At 47.1% G+C, this 26,676-nt stretch overlaps 1 protein-coding gene across 1 annotated transcript in view; it reads right to left on the bottom strand.

Annotated features, from left to right (window-relative positions):
* The window catches only part of SYNJ2 (synaptojanin 2), a 1,190,168-nt gene that overhangs the window by 641,179 nt on the left and 522,313 nt on the right, over positions 1–26,676 (bottom strand). Inside the window, exons 5-6 of the mRNA XM_069607872.1 lie at positions 17,036–17,119; positions 5,474–5,535 (exon numbers count right to left, since the gene is read on the bottom strand). Of these exons, the coding sequence (XP_069463973.1) occupies positions 5,474–5,535; positions 17,036–17,119 (146 nt within the window). The remainder of the gene's footprint in view (positions 1–5,473; positions 5,536–17,035; positions 17,120–26,676) is intronic.

Raw genomic sequence — 26,676 nt, 5'->3', positions numbered from 1 at the left:
CAAAAACTCAGTTTTCAGAGTTAACAGCCTCAAAGGGCAAGAATGTAAAGGCTCGAACGGAGCACCCATAAGAAACTTAAGAACAAAGTTCAAATCCCAACCGGGCACCATAAAAGGTGACGGAGGGAACACATTAGTGAGCCCTTTCAAAAACTGTGAAATTAAAGGAATCTCAAAATAGGAACACTCTTCAGACGAGCACTTAAATATGAACAGTGCCGCCAGGTAACCTTTAATTGTCCCCACTTGCAAGCCCCTGTGGGCCAAGGAAAGCAAAAAAGACAGAACCATTGGAATGTCACATTCAAAAGGATCCACATTCTTAACTCTGCACCAGTCGCAGAACTTTCTCCAACGGCAACGGTACAGACACTTTGTTGCCAGCCGCCTGGCCGAGAGCAACACCTCCATCACGTCTTGAGGGAGGTCCCAATCCTTATACCTCAACCTTTCAGAGGCCAAGCGTGAAGGTTGAGGGATCTGACCTCTGAATGGAGAACCTGACCCCCCTTCCGTGAGAGCAGATCGTCTCAGTAGGGAAGACGACGGGGAGGGCAGATGGACAAGTCGAGAAGGTCCGGGTACCACGTCCTCCGGGCCCACGCCGGAGCAATGAGGATCATCCGGGAACCGAACCCCCGTAACCTCCGCAGCACTTGCGGGATGACAGGGACTCGAGGAAACGCGTACAGCAGTGGAAATGACCACTCCACCACAAACGCGTCTCCTAAGGCTCCTTTTGAAGGAAATTCCCGCGAGCAAAACCTTTCGCACTTCCGGTTGACACTGGAAGCGAAGAGATCCACTTGAGGGGTCCCCCAAAGGGCAAAGTTCTCCAGGAGAATCTCCTGAGCCAGCTCCCACTCGTGAGAGATCGTGCTCTGCCTGCTCAGAGCGTCCGCCGTCTCGTTGTCGTCTCCGGCCAGATGAACAGCCGAGATCCAAACTTCCTGCTGGATGGCCCAGAACTCGAGCTGCGTCGCCTCCCTGCACAGCGGAAGTGACCCTGCCCCCATCAGGACACTCTTTCCACGCACAGTCGGCAGAAAAGCCTGACGGCCCTGAGCTCCAACAGATTGATATGGAGTCTGGACTCCGACGGAGACCAACGACCGCTGACTGTCAACTCGTTGGCATGAGCTCCCCATCCCGTGAGGGATGCGTCCGTCACAATCGTCACCTCCGGCCAGGGCAGCCAAAATGGGGCCCCCTTCATCAGATTGCCTTCGACAGCCCGGCGGCACCTGAACAGGGTCCGACAGCCTGCCGGAGGACTGAGACCACTGGAGCTTGAGTTCCCACTGCAAAGATCTCATCCGCAGATGAGCCTCTGGCACCAGAACAATGCAGGTTGCCATGAGGCCGTGCAGTCTCAAGAACTCGGACGCTGGGAGATGCTGGGCAAATTGAAACTTGTTCACCATCTGCTGAATGTGAAGAGCCCTCACCTGAGGAGGAAAACACTGCCCCAGGGACGTGTCGAGCACTGCTCCGATGTACTGGAGCCGCTGCGTTGGTGTCAAATGGGACTTCTTTAAATTGTGGGAGAAGCCCAGCCTGTGAAGGGAGTGGCAGGTGACGGACAGATGATCCAGGACTTGCTCGGGAGAGCTCCCCCTGATCAAGCAATCGTCCAGGTAGGGGTAGACGTGAATCCCCCCTTTCCTGAGATGTGCTGCCACCACCGCCATGAGCTTGGTGAAAACCCTCGGGCGGAGGTCAATCCGAACGGCAGGACCCGAAACTGAAAGTGCGAGTCGCCAACCGCGAACCTCAGGTACTTCTTGTGCCTGGGATGAATTGGCACATGGAAGTAAGCATCCTTGAGGTCGAGAGACACCAACCAGTCCTGAAGTTGAAGGGCCTGGAGGACTTGAGAAAGAGTCACCATCTTGAACTTGTCCTTCCTGAGAAGTTTGTTCAAACCGCGAAAGTCCATGATGGGTCTCAATCCCACATCTTTCTTCGAAATAAAAAAGTAAGGGGAATACCATCCCTTGTTCCTCTCCGCTACAGGCACCATTTCTATGGTGCCTTTCTCCAGCAGGGATTGAATTTCCTGCACAAGGAGCGGATCCGGACTGTTCAAAGAGAGACTCCCTGGTGGATTGTCATGAGGCCTCTGCCGGAAAGGAAGACAGTAGTCGTGGGCTATGATCTCCAGAACCCACACATCTGAAGTAATGGCATTCTATTCTACAAGATACTGCGCCAGCCTTCCCCCAACCGGTGAAGCATGGGCCTCGTGACTGAGCAGAAGCGGCTGCGGTGTTGCCTGAGAGCAAAGAGGTAACTGCTCGCGCAGCCTTGGCACCTCGAGTAGCTTGTTTTCCACCTCTGGCACTCCTACGGTTGCCCCTTTGACTTGCAGCTCCTCTCGCTTTACTAAAGGATGAGTAATAACGAAAGGAACCTCCCCTCCACTGCTGTCCCCTAGGACAAAAAGGCGGAGGTTGGCGGACTGCAGTGCCCAACGACTTCGCTGCAGCTTTGGAGGACTGCAACCTCTCAAGGCTCTCGTCAGCCTTGCTGCCAAAAAGATGTTCACCATCAAGGGCATGTTGACGAGCTTGGCTTGCACATCAGGAGCAAACCCCGACTTCCTCAACCATGCAAACCTGCGTATCACGGTGCTCGCCGCCATGGACCGGCTGACACAGTCTGCCATGTCCAAACCCGACTGAACGGACTCACACATGGCATCCTTGCCATCCTGAATAATAGCAAGAAAACCATCCCGTTCGTCCCCTTCGGGAATATGTTCATCCGCTAATGAAATACATTTCCACAGAGTGTGCGTGAAATGTGACAAGGCACATACGGAGTTGGCCGCCTGAAGAGCCATACCCCCTGAAGAAAACACTTTCTTCGCCCAGCCATCAAAACGCTTGTCGACCCTATCAGGAGGGATGGTAGGATACGATGCCTGCTTTGCTGGGGCCGTAGCTGCCTGCACCACCAAACTCTCCGGAGTGGGGTGCGTGGTCAAGTAGCAGGGGTCACTAATGGCTGGGCGGTATTTTCACGGCAAAGACTTGCCCACTGCCGGGAGACTCTCCGAGCAGTCCAAGCCTCTGCCACCCTTCTCTGCAGAGCCATATGGAATGGCAGTACCGGGTCAGTGGGTGGACCTTGGTCGAGGATATCCGTCAGGTCATCCTGCACAAAATCAACTGGGGGCACCGACTACCCCAAGTAATCTGTGACCCTCGACATAAGGCGCCGGTACGATGACTCAGCATGGGTGCCAGGCTCAGGCCTACAGAACTCCACCTCCGGAGAAGTGTCCAGACCACTGGCGTCATGCAGCGACTGATGCAAGTCCTCAATCTGGCTATGACCAGCCAGAAAGAATCTCATCTGGTACCGTGTCCGGAACCAACCCATCTTCAGAACCCTCTTCCACCTCAGAAATATATTCCATAGGCTGGGAAGGGGGCAAAGAATAGGGGAGAAAGACATGATTTGCCTTGGCCAGAGCCTTTCTAGGGGGTTCTCCCGTGCCACGGGGTACCTCCAACACTACAGCCTCGAAAGGCGTTGAGGGCGTCGAGTGAAACAGCGTCGACGTTGAGCGTGGTGCCGACAACATCGACGGCTTTGACAGAGGCCTCGAGGGTGGAGCCCCGAGCGTGTCCTTCGACAGCCTGAGCGCCGATGGCGTCAACGACTTCCTCGGAGGCGGAGCCTCGAGAGAGTCCGTCGACGACTTCGGCTCCACCGGCGCCGTCGTCTTCTTCGAAGACTTCACAGGTGCACACGGGCTCGAGCGCGTCAAGGACCGGGACCTGGAACGGGCATGACTGGAACGATTCCCCTTGTCCGAGTGGGACCTCTTCCGCGAATCGCGCTCACCACCCAAGCCCAAAGGCGTACGAGCGTTGTCTCCAGTACGGTCACTACCGACCCCTCTCGGAGGCGCAGACGGACCGGAGCCCTGCAATTCAGAATCGCCAACATTTTCTTCCCGAAGGAAACCCATTCCTCCGGAGAGGAATGCTTGGTGGGATAAGAAACCTGCTGATGGGCGGAGTCCTCCGACGAGGACGGGGAAGGCGACCGATGACGGCGCTTCCGGGAGTGCCTCGAAGAGGCAGAGAAGTGGCGGGACCCACTCTGGGACCGAGACCCCCTAGACTTAAGACTACGATGCGGAGAGTCGCCCCTCGAATCGTCTGTCGAAAGCCCAGTGGAACTCGCCTTCCGGGGCTTTGACACCTTACCGACCGACAGCTTCTTCTTAGGTTCCTGCAAGGCCTTGGACATAAGCGACTGGCAGTCGACACATCATCCCTGTCATGGGCCTCCCTGAGGCACCAGAGGCAGGCGTCATGTGAGTCTGTCACCGACATCTTGGACCCGTAGTCCCCACACTTCTTGAAGCCCGGACGCAGGGTGGAAGAAGAGGAAGACATCCCGTACAATACTTCACAAACGAACAGGTTCGAAGAACCGAAAGAACAGCAACTCCAAAGAGTCGAGGCACGCCGAGATCTCCGAAGCGAACACGTTCACGGAAAAAACGGAACTGAGGCTATGGGCGTTGTGCGTCCTACTTATAACATCTGGTGATGTCGGCCGTCGGAGGAGGTCCTCGAGGACGGCGTATCGACGTCATCGACGCAGAAAGATTTTCCGAAGCAGCACAGCTGTGGTGATTACTGTCATAGATATGGAATACGTCAGATGACCCAATCCTGTAAGCGTGCTGGCCTGCCTCAAACTGTGTGAGAAACTATGAGAAGTATATTCAGTTTAACTAAACAAATCTTTTTATGCTGTCCTTCCTGATCACACAGTCTCACGTGTAAGAACGCAGCTGGTATCAAACACTTGTATAGAGGGGCTTTGTTTCCTGTTTATAACATTGTTTCAGTATGATTCTTTACCCTGTCTAGACCTCCCCTTCCAATGAAACGCATGTGTGCCTTTGGGTAAAAGAGAACAGTGGTTGGAGGTGGGGGGAGCTCACTTGCGTCAAAGTTTCATACGGTCATTGATTTGTTTTTGTTTTGCTATTAGCTTTTTACAAATATATTGTTCACCGATCCACTGGAATATTTAGGGGTAATTTAATCCATGACAACTTGATTGCACATAATTAGAAAAATTACCAGATTGTTTAATATAACACAAGGCTCAGCACACCAACATTTAAGCATCTGGCATTGTATAGATATGTGGGCTATGTGGATCGACTTCAATTCAATCAGACAAAATCCCTTTTCCAATTTTATAACAAATGAAAAAGTAAATTCTTAAAGTCGCTTTTTGGCATGGATTCCTCGCCATTATCAATGTATGGAGTGATATTGTTAGCAACCATGAAAAAAAATCCACATCATTTTGTGCATGCTTTTTTTCCACCCTCCAATAAGCATCACAATGATCAAGGGCATAAAGCTCTCGGGTGAGTGAATATTCTTCAACTGTCAGAACTGTGTTCATAAACATATGCTGAAATTCCACAAACCTGTCAAAGGCGGGAGCGTTGGCCTCCAGTCCCCTGGTAAGCTTCAAATGATGCGACCCAACCTTAACAAAAAGAGAAGATGAAAATGTACAGTAAACCCTGCGATCGTCATCTTCAAACTCACAGGCCAACATGAAATGCTTTGGTACAGAGACTAATTTCTTTTATAACATTTTCTATGACCGATTTGTAGTTTTATAAAAACTTGCATGGGCATCATAATTATGCTATAATGTAACACGTTTCTAGTGAAATATAGGTTGTTTTAGTTTTGATTTTGCTGTTCAGCAGCAATTTTAGTATGGCACACTCATTTCCCACCGTTGCCAGACGATTGTCAGATATGCAGTACAAGAGGTTGGCATTAGTGGAATTCACAGAGGCACATTTACTATCTAATCCTCTGACATTTTTTGTTATGATGTCACAAGCAAAGAGCTGGGAAAGGGGGGAGCACATGTTTCTAGTTCAGAGGGACAATTTATGGTGAGTGTGAGAAATCGAGAGTATTTGCCTCTTTTCCCCAGGAGGGAGCCACCCTCCTTTGAGGCAAGTGGGACTTCAGTGGGAGGGACTACCGTCTAGGGACCAAGGACTCTCATTCCCTACAAGGAACCTCATATGCAATCAAAACTATCTGCCTCTATGGGATCGCCTTCCAACACAAGTAATTCCCCGTCCTTTTGTTTGGCTTTAAGTAATGCTGGAACAAACCCGACACCTGAAGGAAATCGCACCTTTGATCGTGAACATGTATGTTACAAGTAGGAACCAATCGAGGGGAGTGAGAAAGCAGCATACGCCGGGGAAGCCCTCTGATGTAGCGACATCTATGAGGGGCAGGGCAGTGTGGAGCCTGCAGCAACCTGCAAAGAGAGGACAACCAAAGAAGGATGCCAGAGACCGGATGTAGATAACAGCGGGGAGATTGCTGTCAGGATGGAGTCCTGGAGACCGCGATACATGGTGGTGTGACCACGGAAAGGTTGTCGTGTACACGTCAACAATGCCGAAACCAGAAGGAACGGGAGGCACTAACACTACGGCCGGCAAAGGACAGACACAGTGAGATGCAGAGAACGATTCCACAGAGTCGAGAGAGAGAGGCGATGGAGAGTAGAGGAGGTTGACTCGTCCCAAAGCCAAGCCCCAAAAATCCACCCACCACAAGTGAAGGTAGCAGGATGGAACAGAGAAAGAAGAGGCAATCGAGCTAAAATGAGAGAAGTAGCCGAAGTTGTAATAGTGATTACTGGGAACTGATAAAGTACGAGCATACCTATTGGAAGACATCATGGGGAGTTATAAACAATATTGATTGGGGGACAGTGAGAAAGCCTGAACCTAAGGGCTATGCGATACCAAAGAGGGTTGTCCTTAACACCAACTGTGAATCAATAAGAAAGCATGAATGTGTATATAGGGAAACAGGAAGTATAACTGTGGAGGAACAATGGAAGCCATTACTAAGAGACTTTGAAAACCGCTCTGAGTTAAGTTCCAGTATCAGTCTTGAAAATCAAGGACAGAGAAAGGCGAACTCAGTAGAGAGGCCCCCAGGACTGGTGGTGCCACTCCATCGCTAAGGGTCTCCCAAACCCCGACCGTAAGAGAGTCAAGTATAAAGAGTCTAAAGGACTAATGTACAGAGGAAGGAATGTAAAAGACTACAGCCCAAAAGACAGTAAGAATGACATTGATAGATCTTGCACACCGTGTGAAAACCGAACTATGACTATACAGCACAAACTACAGAAACTCATGAAAGAGAGACTGGGAACCAGAATCAATAGTTCTACTACTTGTTCTAAGTTAATCAGACTTGTTGCAATTGGAAAAACCCGGAAATAAAGCTCCAAGACATATGGCTAAAGGAAAGGTGCCATAAAATATATGTTTTGGCAATCTTTAGTTATTAGTTTTAGTGGTGGCATCAGATAGAAGTAGGTTTTGGACTGAGGACACTTTTTTTTTAACATTTGACAACAGGCGAGCATCCTTAGTTTGGTTAGGTAGGAACATTCCCCTAGCAATGGGGCGGTTTGGGTATTTTCTCTTATTATTATTTAAATAAAATGGTTAAAGTGCTCATCGTGTGTCCGACTCCTCCTTCTGACTAGCCACAGGAGTCAACCGGGAATGTGCAGGAGACTCCTCCATTGTCCTGCCGCTACTGCTTGTCTTACCTGTGAGCTGGGGGATTATCTCGAGAGTTGAGGTTGAATGACAGGGGGGAGCTCCCGAGATGTTGGAATGGTGTGTGGCAAAAACCCCTAGGAGTGGCAGATTAGCTACCCTTTGGTTTGTTTAATGAGGAGGTGTCCCTACTACAGCAGATCGGTGGTGGTTGCTGGTGGTAGCAGGGAAGGAGTGGGCTGATGTTTGGTCTGCAAAGTTGGAGAGAAGGCAAGGTTTGGTCTAGGTTTTGGGGCTGTATGGGTATCAGATTACCCCTGTCGCTGGGCTGCCTGACTCCAAAATGAACACTGTAGACTTTGTGACTGAGGTCAGGCCATCTCCGAATAGATTCCATGGTCAGATGGTAATCCTGATTGAGGGGGGCAGGGCACATGAATGATAGCTAATCCTCATCTTGAAGCAACTCCCTTTTGAAGTGATTCACCTGGGAGATAAGGGGAGCAGAGGAGGACTAGATGGGAAAAGATAGGCTGTTGTGATGTTTGAAGGATTGGAGTGAGGAGAAGACAGGATGAACATGGGAGATGAGGAACGATTAAAACGATCTGGGAATCCACTGAGGCAAAGGAGAGAAGGGAGTGGGAGGTTTGGACTAGCGTAAAAGGACCGGCTGGGAATAAAGAAAGGAAAGCTACTTGCTTTAGGTGGGATAGACTAACAATCGGAAAAGGTGCCTTCCGAATCAGGAGAAAAAGAAAAAGGAGGAAGAAAAGTGAAATAATTATAGACAGTGAGAAAGAAAGAGAGAGAGAGAGAATGGGAGAGAGAGAGAGAGAGGGAGAGAGGGAAAGGAGCAGAGGAGTTAAAGAATGTGGCGGAATGAGTAAGAAGTGAAGTGGAGAGAAAGAAGGAAAGGAGAAGAAGCTGAGGAAGAAAAGATTGTTGCAGAGCAACAAAGGGGATAAAAAAAGTGTGGCAGATGAGGATGTGAAAGGGGACAGAAGGAAGGAGGAAAAGAGGTCAACAAGAGGAGTAGAGAGTGAGTGTAATGGAAAAGATAGGTGACAAAAGAGTGAGCAGAAACAATATAAAAGATGAAGAGGGAGGAGAAAGAAGGGGTAGAGGAGGTGAGAACACCTAAAAGTATAGCACTGTTCCCCATGAGGAGGAATGGAATACTACTTACAGCAGGAGCAATTACCTGGTATTAGAGGTTAAGGCTCCAGCAAGGCAGTCACAGTGGCAATGGTGTAGGCCCCTGAGAAAGAGGAGGAGAAAGTAAGGGAAGGCGGAAAGGGACGTTCCACAAGGGTGGGAAGCATCCCTGAAGAAAATTGTTCAAAACAATACCAGGCTAAAGAGAAGAATATGAACGTAGCTAAGGGCGAGGTCTGGGGAAAAGTGGATTATGAGAATTTTTCAGAGGCTGGCAAGGTACAGCTATAACAAGAAAAAAAGGGTGGTGACAACGTAAGTTACAAAAACTCCACTGTGGCCTGAACAACTAGGAGTACCAGTGATAATTCAGTACAACTCTGAACCGGTACATTTGTGGACTCAGGAGAGTAAGCACATTTGGGTGCAGATATTAGGATGCCCATCTTAACACAAAATCACCCATCAGCACAATCACCACCCTCAGAGCTGCAAAAAGGATTATCAAACTAAAGTATGGAGACTGAGGTTTCCCACTCACAGTGTCAGCCAATGCATCAGCACACCCCACAGGGTAAGCACGATTGGATCTGAAGAGTGCAACATTCAGGACATCTAAATGGAACATTACAATAAATGTCCACAAAGCACAAAAGATGTAGAGAGAAATTAGAAGGGAGGTATCTTCTGGATCTGAAGGACTGAAATTGCACTCAGACAAATTTAGAGCTGCTAGTTTGATCCTAGGCTGTGCCCGACTTCGGACTTGTACAGGAGAAAGACATGCCCCTTATTTGTTTTTGTTCACCTTTAAGCTCTGTTGGCTGAAAATTATCTTATTTTATTCTCTCAATTAAGAAAATCCTTAGGTTCTAACCCAGCCCACACTAAAGGCAGAGAATAAAACCTAAAATGGAAACTATGTTTCGGTATCGTAATTCTGTGAATGCCCTTCGAACCACGACACATTGCTCTTTATTCTAACATGGAATTTCTGTGGAACAATCACAAATATGAGCTTTCTCGCCAGTATTGTGACAAGGTTGTCAAGTGAGGAAGGGGGCATTCCGACCCTTAACACCTCCCCATGTGACAGAGTGATTTTAGCCGGAGCCTCCAACCCCAACTTTACCTTACCTTCTGTAATGGGCAAGGGTTTCCAAGGCCTGTGGCAACTCTCTGCAGCATGCGAAGATAGAGACAACCCAACAAGGGAGAGGGATCTGCCAAGGGAGCACCGCGGAACGGATGCAGATGGAGAAAACACAAAGGAACTATGCCAAGATGACAGCAGGAAGCAGAGGGAACAGAGAGGGCAAGATAGGGAAGTAGCAAGCAGAGCGGCTGATGGATGTTGCCCCAGGGGTGAGACGTAGCAGCAACCTCAGAGCAGTGGTGGTGGCCCAACAAGAGAGAGGGGAGGAGGAGGTGGGCCAACATGGAGAGAGATGCTGGTGGACCACCGCAAGCCCACTTGGCCTCAGTAAAGCGAGCGACACCCCGGCATGTAACATTGGTGGGAACCTGCGCATAGGAAGCAATCCACTAGCCCACCAGAGATTTGTAATATTGAAAAGGGTATACAGAAAGGCCGTGGCAGCATGGAAAGGCAGTGTTTTTTTATGGCCTGAACGCAACAAGCCACATGGGGAAAAGTACATTATACAAGCAATATTTGAAAGGCTGTAGTGAACCTGACGGAGGGTTGACCAAGTTGCAAGAAGGATCCAAGCCAGGCGGAGGGAGATCCAAGAGACGAAGAGCAATAGCCCAAGGTACAAGAGTACAGAACCTTCTTTTTGTTTATCGCTGTGAACCAGCAGGCTTTCTAAGGCAAGAGACTTTATCAGGAAAGAAACGTAGCCTCTGAAGGTTTTAATATTTTTGAATCAGAACTGTGACCTCTTGCGGATGAGGCCCATGACTGTGCTGTGCTCAAGAGTCCCGACTTGTTCCGTTCTTCAAAGGTGGGGAAGGGAGACCCAGCCATACCATCATGACTTTTCATTTTGTGAACACTTCTTTCTTTTCTGGTGAACATTATCCCACACTCTTTTTGTAATTTAGCAGTAAGGAATTTGTGAGAAAGTGCCACAAATCTACCTTTGGCCTAGCCCCTAGTGAGCGACCATGTTGTCAATCTTAGACAAACTCCTAGGGGGAGTGTGGATCACTATGCCCCCCCTACTCTTGTATCTCAGGGGCTTTGTGCACTGTGTTACTCCTAGATTACTCCTAAATTACTCCTATAGACACACTAACATAAGACACAAAGAAAACACATGAATCGATTCAACAATAGAAACACTTTTATTCATACATAGCAATGCATGATGCAAACACTACTATAAGGCAAATCTCGAATTTGCACCTTTTATGCTTTTGGTGCAAATATACCATGCAATGCAATAACTTTAAGCCTTACAGGCTTCTAATGTAAGCAATCTAACAACTCCAATCCACACCATTCCTCTCCATTCCACGCCATACTTCACACTCTCAGACAAACCCTGTCTGATTAACCCATCTATCATGTCAGCCAAAGCTCTGTGTGAGTGTATGTTCTAATTCCCCATGCACGTGTCTTATTCAGCAATACTCCCCTTTTTCTCTGTGTTGCTCTGTCTATCCTCTCCAGCTAACTTCTGCAACCAGCCGGTCAGTCAGTCAGGGACAGGCCTCTCTCTGCCAGATCCCTGCCAGATCGATCTCATCAGCTCTGCTGCACCTAAAACTGCTTCCCAAAGTACATCCATCACTCCCAAACACCTCTCCAAGTCATCTCTCGATCTTGCAGAGTGTCAGTGTGCCATCTCCAACTCCAACTAGCATCTCGAACTACCAACTCCCTATCTCCTCAGAGAGCAGACCAGCAGAGAGCAGCCACTCAAATCTCAGAGCCTCACACCTCATTCTACTGTTCAATGACGTATTCATATCCATGGTTACATGTCTCTCTAAGCTAAAATGCCTCTCTTCCTGTCTGTCAGAATTTCTATATTTGAGCAGTGTCTAAATGTCTGTGATGCATGTACTTGTACTTTTCAATCACTGCGTGTTCTGGTCATAATGACATTTTCTACATATCTATACCATGGCCGCCTTCTGTCTCCGTTCACTCTACCATCTCCTCATATTTCTCCATTCAAATCCTTCTCTCCTTCTGCATGTCTCTCTGTGCAAAAGCTCTCCCTCCATGGTGCTGCCTGTCCCCACCTTCTCTCGGTTTGTGAAGCATCAGCCGAGGCTGATAAGGCCTCCCTTGCCTTCTCCACTCTGACCAAAAGTCGCGTTATCTGTCTGCCAAGCAACTGTTTACGCATACTTTGTACACTGTAACCCATAACTTCTCTGCACTCCGCGGCGCTTCTGTCTCATTCAGGAAGGATTAGGAGCCAGCTACATCCCTGTCTAGCGTTTACTCTTTCTCTCACAAACCCAAGCGCTATCTATATGCAGACTTCATGCATATTCTAAGTGCACACTCATGCGTGTCTCTCTACATGCATACACAACAACATATCTCTACATGTCTCTACAAATATAACATGTGTCTCTACATGGCACTTAAAATATAACAGGGCTCATTCTATAGCAAATTTCAAATGCATACAAAGTGGCAGAAGAATGTGGATAGTCTAATGTCACTACTTCATGTCACTACTAATCAGAAGGAATGATGGCTAACTGGATCCCTAAATGGGTAATGATTCTCTAATAATGGGTAATAATTCCATAATGATAACAAACCAGGCTTCGCCATACTATCTGGTTTCACAATCTCTCCTCTTATTATATAATCATTAGTAATGATTTGTCAAAACATGTCTCAATGTGGCATGTTAAAACCAGGCAAAATTGCAAAGGGAAAAAACATTCTATCTCATAATGCAAAAAAACCCAAACAATGCAAGCATTTCACTCTATCAGTGGCAAGCTAAAATTCAAATGCATAGCTGCAAATGTGTCAAAATTCAGAATAGCATATTCAGGTTTCTATTACAAATCTCTAATGTCAAATCATAGCAAAAGGTCAAGTCAAAAGTGTAAAGACAAAAGTGTGAAAGTGGGCCTACAAGCAGATTATTGAAAACGAAAATGCAATGCATAGAATCAATGCATATGTACTGTGGATTCAGTTTCAGTGTGTCAAGCACAAAAGGACAATATCACTTTCACAAGTGTCAAAGTGTCAATGCATACATATCAGTGTATTGGTCATGCAGGCCAATTCAGTTACATTTCCAGTCCAAGTTATTTCTGGGTTCTCACTGGATGTCAGTCTGTGATCAAATCAGTTGTAGCCAAACAGAATGTATGTGTGTCCTCACAACTGTGCAAAATTCCAAGTCAGTACAAATCCAGTTCTAATGCAAATCTCTCAGCCAAGGAATGTCAAGACAGCATGTCAACAAAGCGAGTGTTCACAAATGGGTCACAAATATGTTCAATGACATTTATGTATGCTCAGCAAACATGTGTATGGGCATCAAAGCATAGCCCAAAGCAAAAAGTATTTCCAGCTGCAAACGGAACTCAAGCGTGTGTGTCCTCACAAACGGACAATTTCAGCGACAGATTCCAGAGCCTCACTGCTGTAAGCTTCCTTCGTTGATGCCAATCAGTTCAGATTCTCAAGCATTTTCCTCTCTTTCCCTATCTCCAAAGCTTTCCCTAGTCTATCCTCTTTTGATACCGATGTATCATTCACGTGGCACTCATTCAGAGTGTTGCAAAACAATGCAGATGGCAACTCTCCATTGGCAATTCCATGCAATTTCACATAGGCCAATACTCCAGATTCAAATTCTCTCCTTCCTTGCGAGGTCATGCTGTTGCCAGTTGTTGCTATGTCATGCCACGCCAGTATTTCAGTTCATGCCATGCTAGTCCCTGCTCTTTTCATGAGGGACCAGCCAATGTTGGATGCAAGTGCAGATTTCAAAGCACAATGGTGTCAGATCAATGCTCTCTTTCACCCAAGAGACAAAGCTTCACTGCTTTTCAAACGTGGTTAGCACCAGGAATTCAAATGCTTTCAGAGCGCCTCTTCCTGCTCATTCTCATTTCTCCCTCTCTCTTTTTATGGCCTGAACGCAACGAGCCACATGGGGAAAAGTACATTATACGAGCAATATTTGAAAGGCTGTAGTGAACCTGACGGAGGGAGGCCCAAGTTGCAAGAAGGATCCGAGCCAGGCAGAGGGAGATCCAAGAGACAAAGAGCAATAGCCCAAGGTACAAGAGTACAGAAATAACCTTCTTTTTGTTTATCGTTGTGAACCAGCAGGCGTTCTAAGGCAAGAGACTTTATTAGGAAAGAGACTTAGCCTATGAAGGTTTTAATATTGTTAAAACAGAACTGTGACCTCTTGCGGATGAGGCCCACGAGTGTGAAGTGCTCGAGAGTCCCGACTTGTTCCGTTCCTCAAACGTGGAGAAGGGAGACCCAGCCATAGCATCATGACTTTTCATTTTGTGAACACTTTTCTTTTTTGGTGAACATTATCCCACACTCATTTTGTAATTTAGCAGCACGGAATTGGCAATCCCTTTTTTTCTGTATAGCCCCTTTTTATTTGACAAGATGCCACTCAGAGTGCCTTATTATTTGATGGTCGCAGCTTGCTCCCATCTTAGATGTAGGTTTAGATTAGGCATTTATCTCGCCCATTATAAAGTTCAATAAACACCCTTGAACTGTGATCACTTGTGTCTGTCTTTACTGTTGCCACCATGAGTTCTTTGCAGTACCAAGAATAAAAGTAGCTCAACAGTTAAGTTAAAGAAGTTAAAGTCTTGGCTTTCGCATAGATCTATATACTGTATGCAAATGCATTTCCCAAACGTTGTTTTTTAAATTCACAATGAAACCTAGCCACAGTACCTTATAGTGCTATTGTTTATTTTATGTTGAGTGCAAACTACGCTTGTGTGTATAAGATTGGAGGCATACATTAGGTGGTTACAGAGGAACAACCCTTAAAATACAGCCTGTATTACTAACTTTCCACTTAGGGTAGCAGGGAACAGATAACATGTACAGTAATTCGGGAACATGCAAGAGTGTTGAGAAGGTTGTGGGGGAGTCCTTGGGGATTTTGCTGTATGGGGTGGGCGTCAGGAGGTTCGGTCTATGTTATAACAAGAATGTTTATTTCTCATTGAAAACCAGCCAAAACATAGTTCAAGAGTCTTTTTGCAAGAGCAGGGTGGGTTTCCCCTGCATTTTCCCCTTTGAGACTATCAAACCAGGGAGGGGATGCCAGCCACCATTTGATGCTCATCAAGTAATATCTTTGGGAGGAAACTCTACTTGCTATAGAAAATGTGTACAGGTAGTGTACATCACTTTCAATAAATTAATCAATTATCCCCTTGCAGAGATTGCGCTGCTGGGTGGTCTAGAAGGAGATTCTCATTGCATTGCAGAGGCAGAGAAGAGCAGGGCTTACATCAAGACGAAACAATCTGTACCTAGCTTTGTGATTTGTAGTGGAGGATATCATGTGTTCCGGAACACAGGGTACCAAAAAGTAGTATTGATCAGCCCTGACGGTATAAACTCTTTGGAATTTCTGCTTCCTTCCCATTTAGGTTAAAACAGTATCCAGTCATTGCATCGAATACGAAGCATTGAATGCCAAAAACATCAACAAAAATGCATCGAAAAAAGCATTGAATGCATTTTATTCAAAGGTAAAGGTTTTATTTTAAGTATAATGGTTTTTAAGGAGTCAAAAAACGGGGGTTGAGGGGAATCCTCAAACCCCCCCCCATTAAAAAAAATGAAAAAATGCATTTGATGCTTTTTTCGTTGCTTTTTTTTAGACGCTAAGGCATTCGATGCTTTAGCATTCGATGCAATCACTATAAACCTTAAAAACATACTCGTATCACTCCAGCAGATAACGGTTCAACCAGTCATGTCACAAATCAGCATTAGCACCTGGCGGAGGCAGGGGACAATCAGGTTGTTTGGATTTTTGGGCATTGCCTACTAGTTCATACCTATGTCCCAATCAGCTAGGTTGAATGTTTGACCTCTCATCGCCTGCTCCCTGCCTCCTGTGGCTGCCCTGCCTTGTGGCGCGCCATACCAGCTCATCCTCGGCGCTTGTGTGACACCCCACCGTCATTTGCACATACAGCCGCCATGTTAATTGAAGGCAGCCTCCGCTTGCAGAAATCTACCATCCCCCCATGCCCCCCCCCCACCCAAGTCATTTTTATTGTAGTTGTCGGTGCAAAACCACAAGCCGTGTGCTTTTTGGAGCATTTTGCATTTGTTAAACTAAACAGCAGCCCTTCATATGTTGGAATTTGGGCCAAGCTGCTAATATCTACCATGTTGAGTTTGGTGGGCCATACTGGGCGCAAACAGCACGCCCCCTCGCAAAAATGATGAACTTGGGGAAGAGTACAGTTTCCACACAGCACACCAAACTCACCATTATGGATTAAGTCCACGCTCAGCATGGGCAGCCGACCACCGAGCTCAGAATACAGGCTGTATTCACTGTTACGTGTCTGCACTCTGAGCTGAAGGATGGCAACTCTCACAGGATCCCCCAGCTCCTGGGTCTGTAGTCAATTAAAATACTTATCTACTGTCCGTTGCGTTGGCTAATCTCTCACTGCTTGCTGTGCTTCCTCCCACAAACAATGGCCGCCATGAACATAGAAAAGGGCGCTCTTTCAAGAGCCCACTTTGCTATTTGTCATGGTAGCTACTTAAAAAGAAAAACATGTGTTAATGTTAGTAAACAGGCTTGTGCTTCCTAAGCAAACACGTTTTCCAAAATAAAAAGTTGTGCTAAATGGAATGGCAATAACATGTGTTGATAAGAACATGCATCAGTAGTTTTACCTACCAACAATGGTGCCTCATGGCCCCATTTACTGCCAGGAAAACAATCCTAATTTGGAATCCTATTCACCTAGGACGAGTAATCTCGTCCTTGGTACTTAAGGGGTTAAGGGAAAACATTACATTATGTGGTGGGAAGGAACGGCCCACCGAGGTGGGGTTTCTTACTCAAACGAAATCTGCGTAAGTGGAACATGCCGTTTATTTAGGCCGTGCGCAATGCTGGCAGAACACTGAACTAAATCAGGCTTGTGCATTCTGGTCTCCTTTACTGGCGTCAAGAGTACAATAGTGGGCACAACAAGCCAATTCACGTCAGGAAAAGGCTAAAGTACAAAAGCACATGCTCGTTTAACAAGATTGAAGAACTCCCTCATTTTTTATTTTATATGGCTTACCTGTATCCCTGGTTGTTCCCAGAATAGAGGCACTGATCCCCTTATCTGCACAAAGGAAGAGACATCTTCATCCAAATAAATGGTCTGTAGAGAGAGAAGAGAGCAACTTGTTTAATGTAATACAGACTGGCGATGTGGGTAGTGCGGCTAATATGGCATAACACGATGAAGGAGAAACAAAAAGCAGTCATAGAAAAATGTGTTGCTCATAACATGGTCCATATAACACAGCCATAGGGAGCTTGGCACACTACTTGCATCATCACTTTGTGGGTAATGCCTAACAGTATCACCCTGCTTATGTGGGCACTATGCCCCTAGTGTAGCTCAAACTTAAACTATGCACGCTGATGTTTGCCCCCCCCCTTTTTTAATGCACACATCTGCCAACATGTATGGAGGTATTATTCCCCCTATACACACACACACACACACACACACACACACACACACACACACACACACACACACATACACGTTTTACCTACCTTGTGGGGACTATGTGTGGAAACCAGCCTTGTGGGGACTAACCTTTCCCAATGTTTTAAAAATATGCTAACAGCAGAAATATATTCAGAAAAAAATGCTAATATAGGATCCAGCTTCAAATGTGCAAAAATGCTAATTTTTAATCGCGTGTCCGGTACCATCTCTGTGGGGACCTGAACGCGTGTTACCATCCTTGTGAGGACTTAATTATTCTTATTTGGAATTGAATGTATCCCTATGCAAAAGCTAAATGTTTGTTTCATAGGCATCTTTGTAAATTGCACAATTCTATTTCTACATATGTGTACCTACCCACACCGTAGGTATACACAATAGATGGATTGTAATGGTGGTGTATTTTCCATAAGAACCTCACTAAACATTTCCTAAATCTGTCATGCGACCATATTACAAAAAACTCAGTGTGTCAGAAAGGAGAACTGGGGAACTGAAATATTAGGTGAATGGCTCAGCATCACACAATGTGGTCAGGTGGAGAAGCAGAGATTTGAATACAGGTTTCATTGTTTCACAGTCACCATCTTGTCCACTGAAACATCTCTCTATGATTGGTCTGATGACGAATATGTTACAGTCCCCATTAAAATGGTGTTTGATGTTGGTGATGTTGAAGTCTGAATAGAGATTGTCTGTCATGATACTGATTTCAGATCCTCACAGAGATGGTTTGTACGAATAATCGTGTTTAAGACAGCATTCCTATGTTGTTTTATAATACTGTTGTTAAAGACCACACAGAGTTGGTGTGTGATTAACATGATGATAAAGTACTAATACGCATGGTGTTTGATGTTGGTGATGGTGAAGTCCCAGCAGAGATTGTATTTTGTGATACTGATATCCAGGTCCTCACAAAGATGGTATGTGATATTTATGTTAAAGTCCCCACAGAACTGGTGTGTGTTTATAATAACTTTAAAGGCCCCACAGTGATGGTATGTGATAATAATGATATTAAAGTCCCCACAGAGATGGTGTGTGATTAGCTTGATGCTAAAGTCCCCACAGAGATGGTGTGTGATTATCTTGATGTTAAAGTCCCCACAACGATGGTGTCTGATTATCTTGATGTTAAAGTCTCTATGGATGTGGTATTTGATGTTGGTGATGTTGAAGTCCCAATATATATTGTATGTCATGATACTGATAACCAGGTCCTCACAAAGACAGTGTGTGATATTTATGTTAAAGTCCCCACAGAACTGGTGTGTGTTTATAATAACTTTAAAGTCCCCACAGTGATGGTATGTGATAATAATGATATTAAAGTCCCCACAGAGATGGTGTGTGATTATCTTGATGCTAAGTCCCCACAGAGATGGTGTGTGATTATCTTGATGTTAAAGTCTCCAGATATGTTGTGTTTGATGTTGGTGATGTTGAAGTACCAATATATATTGTATGTCATGATACTGATCTCCAGGTGCTCACAGAGATGGTGTGTGATATTTACGTTAACGTCCCCACAGAGATGATGTGTGATTATCTTGATGCTAAAGTCCCCACAGAGATGGAATGTGATAATAATGATATTAAAGTCCCCACAGAGATGGTGTGTGATTATCTTGATGTTAAAGTCTCCAGATATGTTGTGTTTGATGTTGGTGATGTTAAAGTATCAATATATATTGTATGCCATGATTCTGATCTCCAGGTGCTCACAGAGATGGTGTGTTATTTACGTTAAAGTCCCCACAGAGCTGGTGTGTGTTTATAATAACTTTAAAGTCCCCACAGTGATGGTATGTAGTAATAATGATATTAAAGTCCCCACTCAAATGATGTCTGATTTTCTTGATGTTAAAGTCCCCACAGAGATGGTGTGTGATTATCTTGATGTTAAAGTCTCCATAGATGTGGTGTTTGATGTTGGTGATGTTGAAGTACCAATATATATTGTATGTCATGATACTGATGTCCAGGTCCTCCCATAGATGGTGTGTGAGGTTTATGTTAAAGTTCCCACAAAGGTGTGTGTGATAATGATGTTAGTTTCCTCACATAGACAGTGGCCCTCATTACGACCCTGGCGGAAATCGAAAAACGATGGCAGAAATGCAATACCGCCATCGAATACCGCCCGTTGCGATTATGACCCGTCACCGTAAAGTACGATGCCATTAGCGACACCGTAGTGAACGCCAACGCTAACTGCACCAAGTACGCGCACGCGCGCACTGCGAAACCGTAATTACCACCATGGCGCAACGGTACGGGAATTCTGACCCTAGCGGACATGTACCTAACGCCATCAAGCATGGCGGAAAGTACCATTCCGCCATGGTGAGAAGTACGGCATCGCAAACCAACCGTAAAAGGCCCTACTGAGTGCCTGTACACCACTCCCTGGCCACATTGCACAACTCCTCGTAGGTGCAATGAAGTCACACAATGCAACCAGTGAAATGTACAAGTCACCCATGCATGCCAACGAACAAATGAATGTAGGGGCTCCAAGTGCCTTGTGAGTGGCCATCCATATTAGCCATGGCACCATTGCCGTACTGATGCAGCACAGGCATGTGAAGCTCCAAGTACAGCAACATGAACTGAAAACTGAGACAAACAAAAACAGGCCCCCCATCGCTTGACACCAGTGCAAGGCAACATACAAAGCAGTATCCTGAGTGAGACTGCACCAGCCCTGTACTCCTGCCAGTAAACAAACCAACCAGCAGCATAAGCATGTACCACACAAGTTGGCAGAGTGACTGAGCAGCCAGGCACATCTCAAGAGGGGCCAATGGGAGCAGCAGGGCACAGATGGCACGAATACAGAAGCTATTCCAATGGACATGACCTCAGTCTCCCTCCAAGAAACGCACGCAAACACAGGCACCTGTGACCAGCCATATTCTGAAAATCACATCATTCCACCAATCCACCTGGCTGACCGGCATCTGTTACACAAAAGCCAATCCCCCTCCCATGAGCATGACATCATCAAAACAGACATAATTGCAGCCCCTATCCCTAACCTTACTGGCCTTCGTAGGCAAACGCGCCCAGTACAGTACCACGCAACTATACTCAGAAGGCCAAACCCAAAGCAGATCTCCTCACAATACATCGCTCCACAAATAGGAATATGCTACATTACTTGCAAAGAATAACGCTACACGGTCAATATCATAATCAAAATTTAATGCACAACAAAATCACCCGGGCCATACAGCTATTAGGTCATGAACTCCAAATCATATCTCATAATTGTGGGCTGCATCCGCAATAAATGACCAGCTTCTTCTTGTGTGACGCCCTGTTCCTCCATGGTACACAGGGGCTACATTCACGTTCAAAAAGGCAACATGGAAGCGCCTAGAACCGCAGGGCCGTCCCATTAGGTAGGCACTAGTCCAGCTGAAAGCTCGAAATGTTGCTCCTAGCCACTAGTACTGCGTAAGGGCATGTGGGCCATTGGCGATCGTCCCATAAGATCGTAATGGTGCTCCACTGATTAACACGAAGCAGCAGGTGTCGGGAGTAAAAGCCATCTGCAGGAGTGGCATACAGATGGCAGCGGCAAAAGGGGAGGAGATACCTGTCACCCAAATGAAACGAAAAAGAATAGTATGGGCATCTGAACTCCATTTGAATTACTCACTTCAAAGATCACACTAAATCCACAGCCATATGCATGCTAGCCCACTCAAAAGGATTATTCGCACCCAATAATCACTTGTGAATCATAACTATATAAATCGAGGTGAAAACACTATTACAAACGAGTGTTTGTGTGCATGCGTCTGTTAAAACAGAAGCCATTAGATGGGATTAGTAACGTGCATAGACACAAGTGTTTGAAGGCGCGTCGAGACAGGGAGGGTTCAACAAGGGCAGATAGACGATGGTCCCACTATGGCAGCCCTGCATCACATAGCGCAGAGGAAGTTGATAGATTCCAAAAAGCCATGTACATGGCAGACTCTCTATTAAATCATCTGTCCATGCATCCATACATCATTCCCTCATCCCGGTATAAAAACGCCTGATTATTTACTCACATAACATTAGAAATTTCCATTGAATCTGTGCTTAATGCAGTCTGCAAAATCCACTGTGGTCCAGGCCGGAATTCTAGTGTTGTGAAGTAACATGTATTTGGGAACGTCCTGCCTTATCCTCCACTACGCTATTGCGCATCCCATACTATTCATATCAATCATTGCATTCTCGGCATGGCCCCTGTCCCAAGGACATTAAACAATAGAACTTTCTATCTGCAGTCAGACCTGTGGGCGTCTCCTCGCCGCTAGCTGGAAACCGAAAGCGCTGTCCTTCGAATTCCTCATTTGCAACATCACGTCGAAAAGGCATCTGTGACCGCTTGAAATCACAAATCCATCCATTTAGTGCGGCAGTGTGTGAAAATGGCAACTGGCTACACTCACAAATGGGACGCCCCGCCCGTCGGTGAACCGCGGTACAGCGCTGCATGAGGGTCCACCGTTAATCGAGTACTACATTCCACTGACCCTTCACAAGTTTGTTCCCGACTGCAAAGATAGTATGTGAAACAATGGGAGCATAGCAGAATTAACATATGAAGCAATATCTCACTGCCATCGGGATGAAATACATGATTGTAATAGCAAGATGCCATGCGTCGATTTGCAGCGTTGTGTGCGGGACGTGCTCGCCCAAAGGGGATTGCAGCTTGCACAGGTGGAATGAATCACCACAGGTGGAGGCTATACAGCTTGGAAACACAAAAATTGCACACCCAACCCCCTCCCACAACCACACCCACTCCAAAATGCTACCGGCAGGACTTGCGATGTTGGCCCTGGGGGACCTGATAGCACTGCAAGTACTCCAACTTCAAGAAGAAGACGAACACCAACTACTACAACAACCGGCCGCACAGAGGAGACGCAGGAGGAGGAGGAGGGCAAGGCAGGGCCAGCAAGGCCCACCAGCACAGCCACTACCACCACGCAGGCAGCCCGCAATCCCACGCCTCCGAGCACATCCGTTCAACCTCACTGATGAGCAGATCCACACCCTCTACCGTTTGGACCGGGACACCATAACCGCCATTGTGGACATGACACACGCTGACCTTGTCAGCATGATAGATAGCCCAACCGCCATCCCACCCCTACTGAAGGTGGTGTCTGTACTCCACTTCCTGGCCACAGGCACCTACCAGCACACAGTCGGACAGTTGCATGGCATTTCACAGCCACTGTTGTCACGGACACTATTGCAAGTGCTTGATGCCCTCCTGAAGCACGCAGACAACTACATCTCTCTACCACGCTCGGAGCAGGAAATTACGAACACAAAAGTGGGATTCCATGCACTTGCCGGCATACCGGGTTGCATTGGTGCCATCGACTGCACCCATGTGGAATTGGTTGTCCCACATGCCATGGAGGCCCAGTACCGCAACCGAAAACAATATCATTCTCTTAATGTACAAATGGTGTGTGACTCAAACAGGATCATTACACATTGTTGTGCCCGATTTCCTGGATCAACCCATGATTCCATGGTCTTACGGAACTCTACAATACCACGCTACATGGAGCGACATGCAGGGAACAGATCCTGGCTACTCGGTGAGTCTCATTTCATGCATGATAATGTGGGGTATGTGATGCGGCAATGACCTGCCAGGAAGGGGGGGGGTGCTTACGTAGCAATGTCATTCCACAAACATCCTTTATTGTCCACATACAGGTGATGCCGGGTATCCACTGAAGAGATGGCTCCTTACACCACTCCGGAACCCACAGGACCAGCATGAGGAGGACTACAACCATGCCCACTCACGTACCCGTGTAGTCATAGAACAGGCATTCGGCCTACTGAAGGGTCGTTTCCGCTGCCTCAGCAGGTCTGGCGGGGCACTCCTGTACCGCCATGAGAAGGTTGCTAAGATGGTCATGGCATGTGTCATGCTACACAACATGTGCATACGTAGAAATGTGCCCATGCCCCCTGACGCAGAACTGCAAGCACCAGAATATGGTCATGATGTGGGTGGGGATGTGGCAGAACCTCAAGGAGTCCGCGAGGCACAGGAGGGCCGTGAAATTCGTCAGATTATCATAGATTCATGCTTCTAGCACTCACGCCTGGTGGTTGATACATGGACACGGGAGTTGTGGCACTGTGTGTGTCTGGAACATGCACAATATGGACTGTACGCCTATGATGGCCTCGTACACAAAGATCAATGTCCACACATCTCATTGGATGATTGTGAAATGTTTATAGCATATGTGAAATTGTGTTACACACCCCATCAACCCGCCACCCAAGTAAGCCCAACACACCCCCTCCACCCTCCTACCTCCCCCCCGAACACCAGTGTCCAAAGATGCTCATTGTCAGTGGGCAGACGGTATTGCAAGCCCCCTCTCCGGGTATCAGGGGCACCCCTGCCTGTGGAGCGCAGGTTCCTCCCAGATCTACGTTGGGGGCTGCCCTGGACGGAACTTGCAACGGATGATGTCTCTGCCTGCTCACGTCCATGCATGTCCCTAAGGGTTTGTGAGAGCTCAGTGAGCACACGGCGCACAGCGGCAAGTTCAGCACATACGTCTTTGGACGTCGCATGCAGTTCCCCCCTCAGGCTCTCGGTGCTTCTCTCCATTTGTACTCTCAGGCTCTCGGTGCTTCTCACCATTTGTACTCTCAGGCTCTCGTTGCTTCTCTCCATTTCTGCCCTTAGTGTCTCTGTGCATGTTTCTATGGCTGCCTTGGTACCCCCACATTCATCAGCATGGTCCTTGAGGAGCGTGGCCAGTTGCTGCTGTTGCACGATCACCTGGTCGAGGGACTGTTGCCTCTGCTGGGCCATGGCCATTTGCGGTGGTGTCACAGAGGGGCTGATCACCTCATGTTGCCTTGACACAGGGCTTGTGGGGGATGGCCAGTCGTCGTCTTGTGAGTGCCCCTGCGTGGTATCCTCATGTTGTACGGGATGAAACAAACAGGGGGATTGAGACAGGTCATGGATGGATCGTACATCGACATCACCGTTTTCTGTGTCGGAGCATGCTGCCATTAATGCAGTGTCACCTATGGTGCTGCTGCCACCAGAAGCAGTGCCTTCTGTGGCATCCATTGGGGGGGCCTGTGGTGGTGGTGGTGTTGTGGCCATGCTGGCTGCTGGGGTGCCTGTTGAAGTCCCCTCCTGTGTGCTGCCACTTGATTTGTGCTGCTGCCGTGTCTTGATGCGTGCAGCTGAGGTGGAGGGTCTTTGGCCGTTGGTCTTGGCCCTCTTTGCAGGTGTGCTGGTAGGGGTGTCCTGGAGCTCGTCGTTTGAATCGGACCCTGTGGTGGAGTAAAGGAGGGCGAGCGTTATTGATGGGTCTGTGGAAATTGGAATGGCAATGTATCACATGCATTGGGGTGGTACCTGAGGGTGATTTGGGTCAGGGCCTTGGGGGTGGTTTCATTTTTGTGTGGATTGAGGGTGCAGTTGTATTGCAGCCTGCAGTTAGGGGGTGCCTGCTGCACGTGTAGAGGGTGTTTTTAGGAATTTTAATTATTTATTTATTTAATTTGACTTTTAATGTCCGCTATCAGGCCAATGTAAGTGGATGTTCTCCTGGACATGTGTTTCTGTTGCACTATGTGGACACATGGTACTTCACATGATTGGACATTGTGGTTTTAGCATAGTTTTATTTGGCCCACCTACCTGATTCTTCGGATGTCTGCACTCCTTTCTCCATCCCTCCGACTCCCTCTATGGTCTCCATTCCAATGGTGGAGGCACAGATTTCTTCCCAGGGGGTCAACTTGATGGGTGATTCCGATCCTCCCCCGGTAGCTGTGGCAATGTTACGGTTGGCGGATAGTATGCTCCGTACGCGTATCCGCAAGTCGTCCCATCGCTTTCTGCATTGCTGTGGGTTGCGGGGTGCGGTCCCCACCGCACTTACCCGCTGTGCCACCAGGGCCCATATGGCCTTCTTGTTCGCAAGTGCCGTCCTGGTCATTTGCGTCGAGAAGACGACGGCAGCATTCTCCTGGAGGGTCTCTGTGAGCACCGTGAGGTCCTCACGTGAGAAGTGGACCTGCCGCTTGCGGTCGCACGCTTTTTTCGCTACTTTTCCCATTGTTTTGGTTTCACTAGGGTGGATGACGGGTTGGGATGTCTCTCAGGGTAGTATTTTTAATGGTTGTGTGAATATTCTGATTTTATAGGTGTACGGCGTGCTGTTTCCCGTTCCGGGACCATGTTTTTGCTTCCGTTTCCGTATATTTACGGTCACCGTATTTTCCGATTGCCGCTCATTACGGTGACCGCTATGTCCAGTGGCGGAATTGCACCTAGATCGCCGTACGACGGCGGTGAGGGGCGTTTTGGGGACATTTCCGCCATCGCGGACTTTGCACTTCCGCCAAGGCCTACTGCTCGTGCCCGATGGGTCAGAATTAGCCGCACTTTACTCTGTCGTGCCATGGCGGAAACGCTATTTACGCTATGGCGGTCAGGTCAGTTGCTTTCCGCCAGGGTCGTAATGAGGGCCAGTGTGTTATTTTCATGATGTTAAGGTTCCCATAGACATTGTGTGAAGTTGGGGATGTTAAAGTCCCAATAGAGATTCTGTGTCCTTATACTGATATTCAGGTCCCCACAGAGATGGTGTGTGATAATGGTGATTCTAAAGTCTCCCTTAAACGTAGTGTGTTAAAAATATGACATACAAGTCTCCATAGAATTGTGTGGGTTTGGAAAAGGGGTGATGATGACATTGATGATGTTACAGCCTAGACAAAAAATTTTTTCTCTTGGTTATGTTGCAGTCCCAACCGAGATTGTGTTTGTTAATAAGGATGTTGAAATCCCCACAGTAATTCTTTGTGATGAAAATGGTGTTACAGTCCACGTTGGGATGGTATGTGGTTATGATGATGTGAAGGAACCCATAGAGAGGGTGTATCGGCCCTCACAGAGCCAGTGTGATTGAAAATGGCAATGTTGATATCCCCCCAGATACCTTGAATGTGATAATAATATTGTTAAAATTCCCTCTGAGATGGTGTGTGATAGTAATGGTGATCAGGTCCTCAAATGAATAGTGTGTGATAATGGTAATGTCAAAATCATTGCAAACATGGTGTTTTAAGTTTTGATTTCTCTGCATTGATAGCTTGTGATTATCTTG

This window comes from Ambystoma mexicanum, chromosome 4q, assembly GCF_040938575.1.
Source record: "Ambystoma mexicanum isolate Mex_15411 chromosome 4q, UKY_AmexF1_1, whole genome shotgun sequence".
NCBI lineage: Eukaryota > Metazoa > Chordata > Amphibia > Caudata > Ambystomatidae > Ambystoma > Ambystoma mexicanum.
The sequence above is the reverse complement of the archived record's forward strand: the minus strand, read 5'-3'. Positions and strand labels throughout refer to the sequence as shown.